Source organism: Petromyzon marinus, chromosome 2, assembly GCF_048934315.1.
Source record: "Petromyzon marinus isolate PM22_M1 ecotype Great Lakes invasive population chromosome 2, UKy_Petmar_22M1.pri1.0, whole genome shotgun sequence".
NCBI classification, from domain to species: Eukaryota; Metazoa; Chordata; class Hyperoartia; order Petromyzontiformes; family Petromyzontidae; genus Petromyzon; species Petromyzon marinus.
This window is the reverse complement of record NC_133668.1, coordinates 26,081,075-26,094,484: the sequence shown is the minus strand read 5'-3', so window position 1 is coordinate 26,094,484 and position 13,410 is coordinate 26,081,075. Positions and strand designations below refer to the sequence as shown.

Genomic DNA, 13,410 nt, shown 5'->3' with positions numbered 1-13,410 from the left:
AAAAAAATATAATCAATGGAAGTCGATCGTAAAAAAGATTTGAAAGTGCCGTGAGGGAGAGCGTTGTTGCGTAAAACATAGATCCCGCGCGGAACCGGCGAACGAACGGCGCGCTGAGCGGCGCCAGCTCAGCGCGATCATGGTGACGGCTGACCCGTGTCTTTCCAAATTAAACGTATCACGGCGGCAGCGGTCCAGTTCACTTTGTTTTGAAGGACCCCCGTGAGCTAAGAAGCCCTTGCATCTTGTTTCATTGACGAAAGCATCGTCGGTTCCCTGGCAAACGCAACGTGTGCATAACAGGTGGCAAGAAAAATGTATAATGAAAAGGCATACGTAATGAAGAAAAAATGGCGACAAATCACATAATGTATAGTATATTACATAATTACCTTTAAAATACCTTACCAAAGTGAGGATCGCGATTAAAGAACATAAAACAAATGAGGCATAAAAATGCAAATGGTGAAATAGTTTTCCTGAGAAAAATCTAATTTAAAGTTGGCCAACCATCGCCATCGCACCTCTCCCATTTAGCACGGTTGGCTATGTGCGGTGCGAAATAAGTCCAACGTACACACACACATACATACCTACAACACTGCGTGGCCTTAAAAGCTAAAAAAAAGCCAACGTTTCGGGGCAATGGCTCTTCTTCATAGCACGTAAAAATGACCAGCAGAGAGAGAGAGAGAGAGCGGACAAGGGTTGGAGACTGTACTTAGTGTCACGGGGCCTGATGAAAATTGAATGTCCTCACGTTCACTCATCGACATCCAGTCTCCATAACTCCCGCGGTCTTCCACTATGCCCAATCGGTCGCCTCCCCCCCCCACCACACCCCCCCTCCCCCCTTCCTCTCGTCCCGTGTGCCGCAGGAGGGTGGTGACGCGTCCCAGGTTTGCGGTTCCCACCCGGTGGCCGCCTTGGTTAATACTGCGGCTCATTCCACTTGCCATAAATAGAGGGTGCTTCAAAAAAATGTTAACACTCAAGATAATTTGCGACAATACCACGAGAAATGTGCCCTCTGGGCTCTCGAGACCACCTGGAGAATATTCCAGGCACGCGTTGACAATGATGGCCAACAAGTAGAGACTAACTTTTTGAAGCTATTAACATCACAATTGTTATCATGCTAGAGTTTTTTTATCCATTCTTTTTCCATTAATAACGATGGTCCTATATATGTGTTAACATTTTTTTAAAGCGCCCTGTACTTTGAAACCGCTTGCTCCGTGTGGTTGCTGTTACACACACACACACGCGTGTGTATGTGTGTGTGTAACAACCATCACGATACACATGCACGTGCGCGCCGGCAACGTCGTGGGCCACATTTGCTTGAGAATAACCATGTAGGTTAAAACCGCAAGGTAACATTGACCCCCTACTTACTGGCAGACTGATGCCCGCTTGTAGGCTGAAGCTGCATTGCACAGGGTCCCCTACCTTGCCTCCATCAGGGCATTGGAACGTTTGCAATCAGAATCTTTATTTTAGACTGCAGGAATAGGAATCCGATGAGCTGTGAAGCTCTTTTTTTCCACAAATTTCCAGCATGGGCGCGGGGTCGGCAAGTTTGCAATGGCAAACAATGCAAAAATAACGACGGGAGTGCAAAATAGAGAAAATGGTTATCAGGTCACTAATTAGAAATCGTACATTTATTACATAAGGCAGCAAAAACAACGACCAAACAGTAGCAGACCACACCAAGATAACACCACATTGTGGTCGCTCGAAATTGAACTATCAGCACACTGGTACGGGTCAAACTAACATTGAAGAGGTCAGATGAGATGGGATGCAACACGATGGATTTTGAGATGCGGAGGCGTTGCCGCGAGCGCCACGTGCACGCTGATCTTCATCCTTGCCTCCTCCCTACCCCGCCCCCTGCCGCCCGTTCCTCCCTCTTTGCGCCAGGCGCCTGCGGGTGCTCTCCCTCGACTGGTTCTACGAGGGCGTCAAGGCGCGCTTCAAGCATGTGGGCAGCACCAAGGTGGCCCGCCAGCTCCAGGAGAGACTCTGCGAGGGCGGAGGAGAAGGCACCACCTCCTCTCTGGGTGCGTGTCACAGCCTCCCCTCAAGTCACTGTGCGTGCCCAACATCCTTTTCCCACCTCATGACGGACGCTTGTGTTGCGCCCGAAACGTCGTGATTCATTTTATTTTATACCTACGTGACTTTACCGAAAGAACAAAAGAGTATGGATCCCTTGCCTCTTAACGCCGTGCGTGGGGAGCGGTAGTGCAGCACCACGAACCCGGCGAGCCGAGTCCGATTCCCGTCACGGCCAACACCAGTGACGATTATTTTGAACCGGTCCTGGGCCTCCCCTAGGTCCACTCAGCATTAACATCGCCGCTAGGAGACAAAGGTGGTCGGTCATAGTGCTGGCCACCGACCCCCTCATGTGCCTTGCCGGCCTTCATAGGTGCTCTCTAACAGCACCTACCTATACAGTCTGTTAAGGTTATATGGGGGATATTTGTCTTTATTGAACTTAGCCAACCGTACTCATTGGAGGTGCAGGGGAAGGACAACAAACGAAACACAAAGCGTTTGTAAATAAATTCATTTTCAACCGAGATGACGTAAAAGTGCAGAGCTCCCAGTGGGTTCCTAATATCGGAAGGAAGAGCGTTCCAGACAATGCAGTCGCCATCTTTGCCCGATGGTCAACCGTAAGCCGCTGTTTTGAGGATGACCGGAGTTATTGCGTGATGATGATTTATGCTCCTTGACGACAGTGGCAAGGTATTGTGGTTAATTTCTGACAAGCGTTTTGTGCGTAACGAGCGCGAAAACACTGCGACGTGAACCACACAGCCCGATCGCCCACAACACATCCCATACCTCACGCTACGACCACCACCACCATCTCCTCCATCCGAGTGCGTGTCACAGCCTCATGACATCAATTCGCACCCCACACATCTCGCGCTACGAATCTGAGACCTTGAGTGTCTACCCCCAATGGGTAATGTCACCAACCCCAGCAATGACCAGGGTGGTGAAGTATGGTCAAACGACAACTCGGTGACTAAATGGCAAAGGAAGGCCTCCGTCCAGCAGTGGATGAACGTTGGGCTTAAAGTAATGACTATTATTTTGCTATTAACATAATAAAGGTTTTTTTTGGGATGATATTGGGCATGAAAGCCTAAGTGTTAAACTTGGTATTTGCAGCTTACGTCTTTTCCCGTCTTACCAAAATCCGGGTCGTCTATTTCTGGATCGGGGCCAGCCGTGCGATGATATTTTGTTTTAACGACCAACTGAGCCTCCACTGCCAGCACTTTGAGTCTGGAGTTATGATTTTTTTTTTTTAACAACGCCGCTCGCGCAGTAACTTCTCCTCCCGGCTCGATGGTGCTCGGTACTCAGTGCTCGATGCTCGGCAGGATGAATAATGGGGTTCAGGGAGTGGCCTGGCATTAACTGGGACCCTTCCCAGCTCACTGATTTATGAACCTTCATGAAAGAGGCGAGCCAGCGGGGGCCAGTGAGCGGAGGTCACAGCGCCGCTGGTGATCATGGTGCGACATTTCCTTGCACGTTATACACTCGGCGGAAGAATTCCTCTTCCGTTCATACGTATTTATGTTCGTATGTGCGTACGTTTGTTGAACTTCCTTCGCACAGTACGTAGCCTACCGTGTTAATCGGAGGTGCGAGTGTGTGCAATTACGCTGCCGTATACAGGGTGGCCCAAAAGTCACGACACACGGGTTATTATATTTATGTTAACAAATCGCATAGTATTCCTACCTATGGCTGAAATTGGTCATCATTATGAACATCACCCGTGATCTATCCGCCGCTGGGTGAAGGTCTCCCCATGCAGACTGCCACCCTTCTCACGTTCGTGCGACGCCACCATCAATCAATCTCACTCCAGTCACCGTCGCGGCAACGGCTTTTGGCGAGCCATCGAACAAAGACTCACCGCATCGGGCGCTTTCAGTTGCGCTTCTGCGGATGTCTGGAACACTCTCCCATTGTTAGGAAGCCACAGGAGCGATGTACACTTTGAAATCATCTAGTTTAGTTTGCTGTCGTTAGCCCGCACCTCTTATCAGCATGGTTGGCTACGTACGGTGCGAAAAAAGTTCTACATACATACACCCATGCACACGCCAGCCAACTTCATCACTCTGTCTGCTCCACCCGCCTCTCTTCAATCGTTTTTGGGACCCAGTTGACGTTCAATTACCGCGCCCTCCCCCCTCCCCCCGAGGTTAACACTCACTGACTTGCGAGCATGTGTGTGTGTATGTGTGTGTGTGAGCGCTTGCACGCTCTGATTTTGTTCCTCAAACAGTAGTGTAGCGGTTAGCGCTCTTCACTACGAACCCACGGCCCGAGTTCAATTCGGTCCTGGGCCTCCCCTAGGTCGACTCAAGCCTCAAATGAGTACCTGGTGTAGCGGTGTGTAAACATCGCCACTGGGAAGATAAGGCCGGTGTTGGCCACCTACCCCGTTGTTTGCCAAACCGGCCTTCATAGGTGCTCCGTAACAGCACTTGCCCCAACAATCGGTTCAGGCTATATGGGGCATCTTTGTCTTTGTACTCTGAATGTGTCCCTCAAACGCCTCTGTATGGATTGGCGAACTTGCCGTACGTCAGTTTTCGGGATGGGGCGGTCTACTCGTATTTATCTTGAAACCCCAGCATTGCAGCCTCTCTATTATTAAGTCATTCAATCGTTTTGTCGGGGAGGCTGACCCCCGTCCCGTCGCTCACGTGGGATCCACTGCTCCCCTCTTCCGTGTCCTGTGGAGGGTTGCTGCTCACCGACTCCCCCCCCCCCCCTTCGCTGCGGCCCCTCGGGGCATGACCCACAGCTGGCGCGTAGCCACCTGGGATTAATCCGCACCCGCTCCCCCCCGCGTGCTCCTCTAAACGTTACGCACGCCGTACGCGGCCGCGCACACTCACGCGCCCGCAGCCACCAAAATTCGACGCGGCTACCCGCCCGGCGCCGCGCACCAATCGCACGCGCGGGACCCGAGTTCGGGGGTCAGAGGGCGGGGGCGTCAATCGTATGCACGCCGCCTATTGGAGGAGATGCCCCGGAGATGATTTAAAGGGCTGTACGACCACACTCACAGGTACGCTGCCGCTGCACCTTTCGCACGCGCTAACCAAAGGTCGCACGACTAATCTCACGTACCCTCGTACAAGTCCGCCGCCGCTCACCACCCGCACACGCTAAACCACGAGCTACATGCAGCTAACCTCGCGTGCACGATGCCCGTCTACCTCGCGTACACGTTAACTACGAGTTACACAGTGGCGAGCGCACACACGCGGGTAAAATACACGCTCGTACGCAAACACAGGATACCACGACGAGAAGGCTCACAGTACCATGCACCCCTCTCCGCACTCGCAGAGACGACACGACAAGGTTTATTGACTACCGGTGCTTTATTCCCCCGAAAATAATGAAGCTAAACTACCCGCGCCAGTGTGGGCCAGCAGGGCAGCTCTAACTTATCTCCCGGCGGTCTAGGACTCAATCTGTCCCTGTCTCTCCCCAATCCCTCTCCCTAAGGGATATTCCCCTTTATCTCACCTCTCTCCTCCGTACTCACGGTTCGACTCCGAGGTGCAGGAAGCCGCGGAAAGGCGAGGCTGCACGTAGTCCTCGCTGGGAACGGGGCCTGGCTGCGCTGTGACTCGTCTCACGGACGATCCAGTAGCAGGCACGATGACTCCTCCGCTCCTTGACTCCGGAATAATCCGACTGACTTGCCCCTACCTTCCCTCCCTTTTTATCATCCCTATATCAAAGATGACGTGCCACTAATCCGCTGGCCTCTTGTCCAATCAGGAGCCTCGGTTTTCCCGCTCCTCGCTAATCTGATCGGTGCTCTCTCCGACGTCCGCTGCACACGATGTGCAAGGAGGGGGCTCTCTGCCTTCCCGCCGCTCGCTACTCCGCCCCACCCCCTACCTGCCTGCTGACCCGTGTGTGTTTTTGTTGTTTCCTATCCACGGTGGCTCGGCAACCCCGTCGTGACCACGTGATTACAACCCAAGTCACGGCGCCACGGTGCACGTTAGCCTCGGGGGAGGTAGCCCAATTCCCTGGTTGCAGGAAACCGTGAAGCTTGGTCCCATGAGGGGGCTCCTGGGTGAAAACCTGTCGACCAGTTGACCTCCCTTCAGGGCTCTATGTGGGGGTGTGTGTGTGTGTGTTCATGTGGGGGGTGGTGAGGGAAGAGCAGCGTCGGCCCCGTCGCTCGGAGGTGGCGGCGTCGTGGCCACGGCGTCGTCAGGACGGCCTCGCTGCTGCAGCATCACAGTGGCAGGCACGGCTCCGACGGAGCGGCTTCGCTGCTGTGGCACCACCGTTTCCTGTAATTAAATTCAATATCGTATGTCATCAGTGGAACAGAAATTCTATTTTGCTGATGGCTAATGGATATTTTCTGTGGAGGGTGTCCATTTCAATGCTAACAAAGAGCACTGAATATGGAATACAAGCTTGTGTGTTCGGGTCGAATGATGTCAAATCGTTTTCTAATTGCGCTATAAAAATACATCCTTTTTTGAACGGTATTTTATTTTCAGTCGCTGGTTTTCCCGTGGGATTTTGTTTCCCCCTGCAACTCAATTAAACCCAGCGCTCCCTTTTCAAGAAGAGACTGCCGGGTCTCAACGGCACTTTCACGTTGGTGCTCTTGGCTGAAATCCGTTTGTGCTCCACGCGTCTCATTTCCGACGTCACGAGGGTTTTTGCGACCTTCGTCGCGACCCCTTCGTCACGACGACGATGCTGTTAGTAACTCAGCGTCATCGTTGTAGATAACGGTCGCACGATGCTGTGCCATCGAGAGAGGTTTCCGTCAGCCGCAGCACGCGGAGGGGATTGAGATGTGGACACACATGTGGAGTGCCCGGCCTCTGGGGTCATCTCTGACATGCGAGCGACGGTGGAAATGACGAGGTCTCGAGAAGAGGAGATATTGTTGCCAAGTTTATTGGGGGAGACGAGCGCCAATTACACAAGCTCTGAAACACCATGCGGTGTCTCTCGTGTAACGTTGACGACACGGAGTTGGCGTCGATTTTTTGCCTGCCCAGAGATCCATTCAGCACAACATCATCATTAGTCCAGGGTGGGTAAATTGAGTACACTTCCATGGGAAGTAAACTGTAGTTATGCTATGGAGAGACCAGTCCTTGTGACGAGAATGTAGAATTTTCCGCTTTGGATATTTATACATTTCCACTTTGGTTCAGTAAAGCTTTCGTTGATAAATGAATTGCAAGGAATATTATCAAAAGAGCACGAGCGAAAGACGATGTAACGTTGATATGATATATTAATTGCAATCAAACGTTACAAAATATGACAACTTGGCATCACATCATTACAAGTAACACCACCGCAGGGTTCCCTTCCGGCTTATAAACATTACTCCTGAGGTCACATCTTAAAACCTAAAGAGATGTAGTCGTAAATATGTAAAAAAAAAATCCATGAAGCTCGCACGTTGAGAAAAATCGCAAATACGGCCACGGCCATCAGGTTTTGCTGGTGAACGATGTCTGCACTCGTCCTCTGGCTGCCCCGCTAACCATGGGGAAGTGCACCTATTGATTTAGCAATTACGGACAAATATGTGGGCTGTCTGTCACAACTCCGCCGGCATCAAATATTTAAACGGCGAATCTCGGAGCCGTGCCGGGCGGATGGGGGGGGGGGGTACAGAGCGAGTGGGCCCCCTCCCCCTCGGTGCCTGGACGACAATTAAAGTGAAAAATTAAAGAACAAATAATATTCATCGTCGTAATCACAATGGATTTGTGTAGAAGGGGTGAGCGAGCTGTTGAGCCGCGAGCGAGCTCCCTCTCGGTCGTCGGTTTCCGAAATTTTTTACGGACGCGACGATTTTTTCCCTCTCCGGCCACCGCTCCCATGGGCAGGGGAATCGTGGAACCGGTGAACAACACCCCCGGGATGCTCCGGCGACGAGGCCATTGCTGCGAGGACTTTTGGAGCTTTTGTGTGCGTTGAACTTCTTTCACACTGTGCGTGGCCAGCCATGCGATTCTGTGGGTTTATGTGAGTCTCTGGGTCTGGGTGTCTGTGGGTCTCTGGTTGTATGTATGTTGAACTTCTTTCCCCACGTACATAACCAACCGTGCTAATCTGTGGGTCTACGTGAGTCGCTGGGCCTGGATGTCTGTGGGCGTCTATGGGTCTGGGTGTCTGTGGGTCTCCGTGGTTGTCTTGATGTTGAACTTCTTTTGCACCGTACGTAACCAACCGTGCTAATCTGTGGGACTGCGTGAGTCGCTGTGCCTGGGTGTCTGTGGGTCTCTGGGTCTCTGTGGTTGTCTTTTATGTTGAACCTCTTTCACAACGAACGTAGCCAACCCTGCTAATCTGTGGGTCTCTATGGGTCTGAGTATCTGTTGGTCTCCGTGGTCGTATCCATGTTGAACTTCTTTCGCGCCGAATGTAACCAACCATGCTAATCGGAAGTACAGTGGGTGGGGGGGGGGTGGTGGGACGATAACACAGCCCGTAGCCCCGGAGTCTTCTGGGGGGTGGCGCGTTGTTGGGAGACCACTCGATCCGCACCACCAATTCGCACGGTTGGCTACGTATGGTGCAAAATAAGTTCAGCATACGTATGTTCAGGTGAGAACTAAAGAGATCAGGACGAGCCTCATTTGCTGGAGTGACCTGGTGCATTGATCTCCCAGTAGAGGGTGGGCAGGGAGGGAGCGGTGGATGCTATGTGTGCAAATCCAATTGAGTAGTTGGTGAATCTGATCAATTTGGACCTGGATGCCAACTTACACGTACGATACCGAGTGACGTCTCAGGGGATCCTGAACGTCCCCTGTGAAGCGGACGGCCCGTAGTGTCCTTTCGGCTATTATACGCCAGCAGTAATAACCAGGGGCGGACGCTGGATTCGAACTGTCAAGGTCTGCAAACAACAAGCGGTGGACGCGCTACCGCTAGGGCTACGCCACTACCGCCGTCTTCACCCCCGCCGCCCAACACATGAGCTCAAATTTCAGTCGAGGGTCAACTGAGCCCCATCTTGCCTCTGTGGTGGCGAGATGTTAACTACATCTCCTGGTATGCAGGAGGTCGCGGGTTCGATCCCGACCCTGATGCCCGCTGTATATTTGGAGTTTGCGTGTCTCCTCGTGGTTTGCGTGGCTTTTTCTCCGGGTGCTCCGGTTTTTCCCTCCCCATTTAGGAATCGACGTCACGCACTTAGAGTATTTGGCTGCTATACATTTCCACGTGATAAGCCACTTCTTTGAGCTATCATTTGTGGCCAGGTCGCTTCTGCAAAAGAGCTACACAGCGAAATTAAATCGTTTTAGTTTTAAAAATGCGAGCGCTGGCGTCGACCCTGGGGCTGGGCGGGCGGGCGGGCGGGCGGAGAGTTAATTTACACGGGCGTCTCTCATCAGACGAGTGGGCGTCAGGGGTGAGATCGCAGACTTCCTCTGCGCATGCGTGCGTGTGTGCACAAGTGTGTGTGTGTTAGTTGTGGGGAGCGGTAGTGTAGCGGTTAGCACGCTGCGCTATGAACTTGGTGACTCGGGTTCGATTCCCGTTCACGGCCAACACCAGTGACGATTATCTGAACCGGTCCTGGGCCTCCCCTAGGTCGACTCAGCCTCAAATGAGTACCTGGTGCAGTGGATAAAAATATTGCCACTGGGGAGACTAAGGCGGTCGGGCGTGGTGCTGGCCACCCACCCCCTTGTGTACTGTTCCGGCCTTCATAGGTGCTCGCTAACAGCACTTGCCCCTACAGTCTGTTAAGGCTATACGGGGGATCTTTGTCTTTTGTGTGTTAGTGGGGAGCGGTGGTGTAGCGGTTAGCGTGGTGTGCTACGAACCTGGCGACCCGGGTTCAATTCCCGCTCATGGCCAACACCAATGACGATTATCTGAACCGGTCCTAGACCTCCCCTAGGTCGACTCAGCCTAAAAAATAGTGCCTGGTGCAGTGTGTAAACATCGCCACTGGGGAGACAAAGGCGGTCGGGCGTGGTGCTGGCCACCCACCCCCTCCTGTACCGTTCCAGCCTTCATAGATGTTCGTTAACAGCACTTGCCCCTACAGTCTGTTAAGGCTATACGGGGGATCGTTGTCTTTGTGTGTGTGTTAGTATATTGGTTAGCGTGCTCGCTACAAACCCGGTAGGCCAAGTTCGATTTCCGCTCACGGCCAACACTAGTGACGAATATCTGAAGTGGTCATGGGCCTCCCCTAGGTCGACTCGGCCTCAAATGAGTACCTGGTGAGGTGTGTAAAAACATTGCCACTGGGGAGACAAAGGCAGTCGAGCGTGGTGCTGGCCAGCCACCCCCTCGTGTGCGGTGCCAGTCTTCATAGGTGCTACTCGCGAACAGCACTTGCCCCAATAATCTGTTACGGCTACACGGGGGACCTTTGTCTTTGTGCGTGCGTGCTATGATGAGGGCAGAGCTTCACCCGTGACGTGCGTTCCGATGTTCCAACACTGACGGAAATGCCTCCTCCTGCTGCTGCTGCTGCTGCTTCTCCTTCTTCTCCCCCCTCTCCCTATGCCCAGCGAATAACAATGACGCCTGGGACTCGGCGGAGAGCGCTGGGCTGAGCGGAGGAACGCCGCAACGTCTCGGGTTTCGTGACGGTAAGGTGAACCGCGGGGGGTTCGGCTCACTGTCACGGACACGCTCGCGCACGCGAGAGAGAGTCCCTGCACTCGGACCCCGCACAACGTTGCGTGCAGGATTCCAATTAGATTTTGTTCATGAATTAAAATCGTTAAGTTTCGTGGGGATTTACCGAAATGAATGTGCGCACAGTGGCTATGTGTGGGGGTGCTAAGTGTTACCAAGATGCGGGTAAAATATTTTTCAGAAATTCCACTTTATAAGTTAATGGACAATTGATTTGAATTGTTTACACGGGGACTTCATAACTTCGTCGAAACGTACTGCACGCACGTGCTTATTAAAAGTACCCTTTTGCCTACATTTGTAAATGTTGACATTCACATCTGATGACATTCACGGACGTACGGTTGTGTATTATATTTTTTTTACTATCACCATCATCACACGGAAGCCCCGTATCATGGCCGTGGTGACCTCGCGGTGGCGGTGGTGGTGGTGGTGGTGACGACACCATTTGTGGCGGTGGTGACGTGGCGCTGTTGCGGTGACCGCGTGCTCAGGGCCGCTGGGCGAGGTGCAGGCCGTAGTGTGGCGCGTGGCCTACGAGGCGGTGCTGGAAGCAATCAGGAGGACTGAGCTGCACGAGCGCAGAATGGTAACGACGCAGCCTGCCGAGATGTTAACGACCTCGCCTGGTGTGCAGATCGTGGATTCAATCCCGACCCCCAATGCCTGTTGTATATTTGGAGTCCGCATATCTCTCTCTCTCTCCCTGTGGTCACGTGGATTTTTCTCTGGGTCCTCCGGTTTTTTCCCTCCATATTAAGAATCAACATGGGCTTAGAGTATTTGGCTGCAATGCATTTCCACGTGATGATAAGCCACTTCGTGTCCAGGTCTCTTCTGAAAAAGAGCTATAGATACATTCAGTGGGCCTTACCTGGTAAAATAAAAAATAGCTTTAATAGTTGTTGTTGTTGTCGTCGTCGTTATAACGCGTGTGTGCGTGCGTGCGTTTGTGATCGCCTCCACCATTGACAGGACTCAAAGTCTGGGCTGAGTGACCTGCAGGGCAACACGGAGGAGCTTGTGCAGGAGCTCGCGAGCAGCCTCGCTCACAAGGTGCTCGCTTGGAGCCAACGCGGCCGTTGCTAACCGCGCCGCGCCGGCGGGGCGGTGTGGGGGGGGGGTGCGCTCTGGCAGCCCCCAGTCACGGCCCGCACGCTACTCACGCTATGCACGCTACTCACGCTATGCACGCTACTCACGCTATGCACGCTGTGCGTCCGCCTTCTACGGCCAGTGGCTTTTTGGCGAGCCGTCGGACACGTTGCGCGCGCTTGCAGATGCACTTCTGCGGCCGTCTGGAACGCTCTTCCTTCCGATGTTAGGAGTCCGCCGGAGCTGTGGAATGAAAACTAATTTCTTTAGAACTTCCTTTTGTGTTCAGTTTGTTGTCCTTCCCCCCCACTCCCGCACCTCCGATTAGCACGGTTGGCAACTATGAATATCACTTTCATGGAATTGATGGCAATCCCGTTAGAGGGAGCTGCAGGGAGCCACTTTTAGATGCTATTGTTGGTCTACGGTTCCACATTAGCCTGACATAGTTTGAAGAGGTGGGAGCACCCACACTTTACCCCACCGCCTGCCGACCCGCCAAAAAAGCCACTTCGGCGTTGCCTATTCGCACCACTGGGTGGACAGAAGAGGTTAAACGGGACTTTGAGAAACTCGCCCCATCGCTTTCGACTGCCTCGCCCGTGAGGTGAAAGCGCAGCGACCCGCCCGGGAGGTCGTGCGACGAGCATGTCGAACCGTTTTAACACCACCGCCACGGCCGCCACTGTTATCCGTAACCCTCTCCAACCTCTCTCACTCCCTCCTCTTCGCTTCCCCTCCAGCTGCTGCTGCTGCAGCGGCAGCCGCAGTCGAGCGCGGACTCCGACGGAGAGCACCGTCGCCCCCCGCCGCTCACGGTGAGAAGGTGCCGCGCCGGCACCCGTCGCGGACTGAACGCCCACGGCCAACTGGCCGGTTGCGCCACCCGGGGTAACCCGCCATGGCCAAACACCACGCCAGAGGCTTTGGCGCAGGGCCGCGGCCGGGGCGCGGTGGCGTTGGCGCACGTGCCTGTGACCCAGCGCTTGCGGGGGGTGGGGGTGGCGGGAGGGGCGCACGTCTCGGTGGGGTATGGTGGAGGAGGTGGCTAGGAGTCGACTGGTACAGCGGGCGAGTTGCCCGGCAAGCATTGTCGACGCTGCGCCAACGTTGGCACATGGCCGGGACCGTAGTTTTACGAGCAGGACACGTTTGAGTGTCGATGATGATGATGATGATGACGACGACGGCAATAATTTTACACGGGGCCCACGTGTATTCTCGTGCAGCACTCGCTCGCCTATGCAGAAGCTGGGACAGACGAGACTTTGCTGCCCAAGGCCGATCCTGTGTGCCCGGCGCTGGAGGGAAACCATGGAAGTAAGGACTGTGTTTCTGCTGGAATTGGGATCCATAAATCCAGTGCATGATCCGAGTCCGACTTTCTAAATCCCGGTCCTCACGATCTGGCTATTACCGACCAACAGGCATCTGCAGTGTGCACTGGGTTAATTTGCATATTAATATAAAAGAAAGGTCATCACGGAAAGGTGGACTGGACCCCGGGGAGGCGTGCGAAACGGAGTCCATAAGCTCTTTGCTTGGAGTGAGGAAACAAATATAGTGCTCTGGTTTGTGCATTTG

The 13,410-nt window shown here is 53.4% G+C and overlaps 1 protein-coding gene across 5 annotated transcripts in view; it reads left to right on the top strand.

Moving 5' to 3' along the window:
* The window catches only part of MYRIP (myosin VIIA and Rab interacting protein), a 105,502-nt gene that overhangs the window by 75,900 nt on the left and 16,192 nt on the right, over positions 1-13,410 (top strand). For all 5 annotated transcript variants that reach the window (XM_076071810.1, XM_032958191.2, XM_032958198.2 and 2 more), the window contains 6 exons: positions 1,930-2,069; positions 10,599-10,679; positions 11,226-11,320; positions 11,707-11,787; positions 12,570-12,644; positions 13,056-13,146. In XM_076071810.1, the coding sequence (XP_075927925.1) occupies positions 1,930-2,069; positions 10,599-10,679; positions 11,226-11,320; positions 11,707-11,787; positions 12,570-12,644; positions 13,056-13,146 (563 nt within the window). The remainder of the gene's footprint in view (positions 1-1,929; positions 2,070-10,598; positions 10,680-11,225; positions 11,321-11,706; positions 11,788-12,569; positions 12,645-13,055; positions 13,147-13,410) is intronic.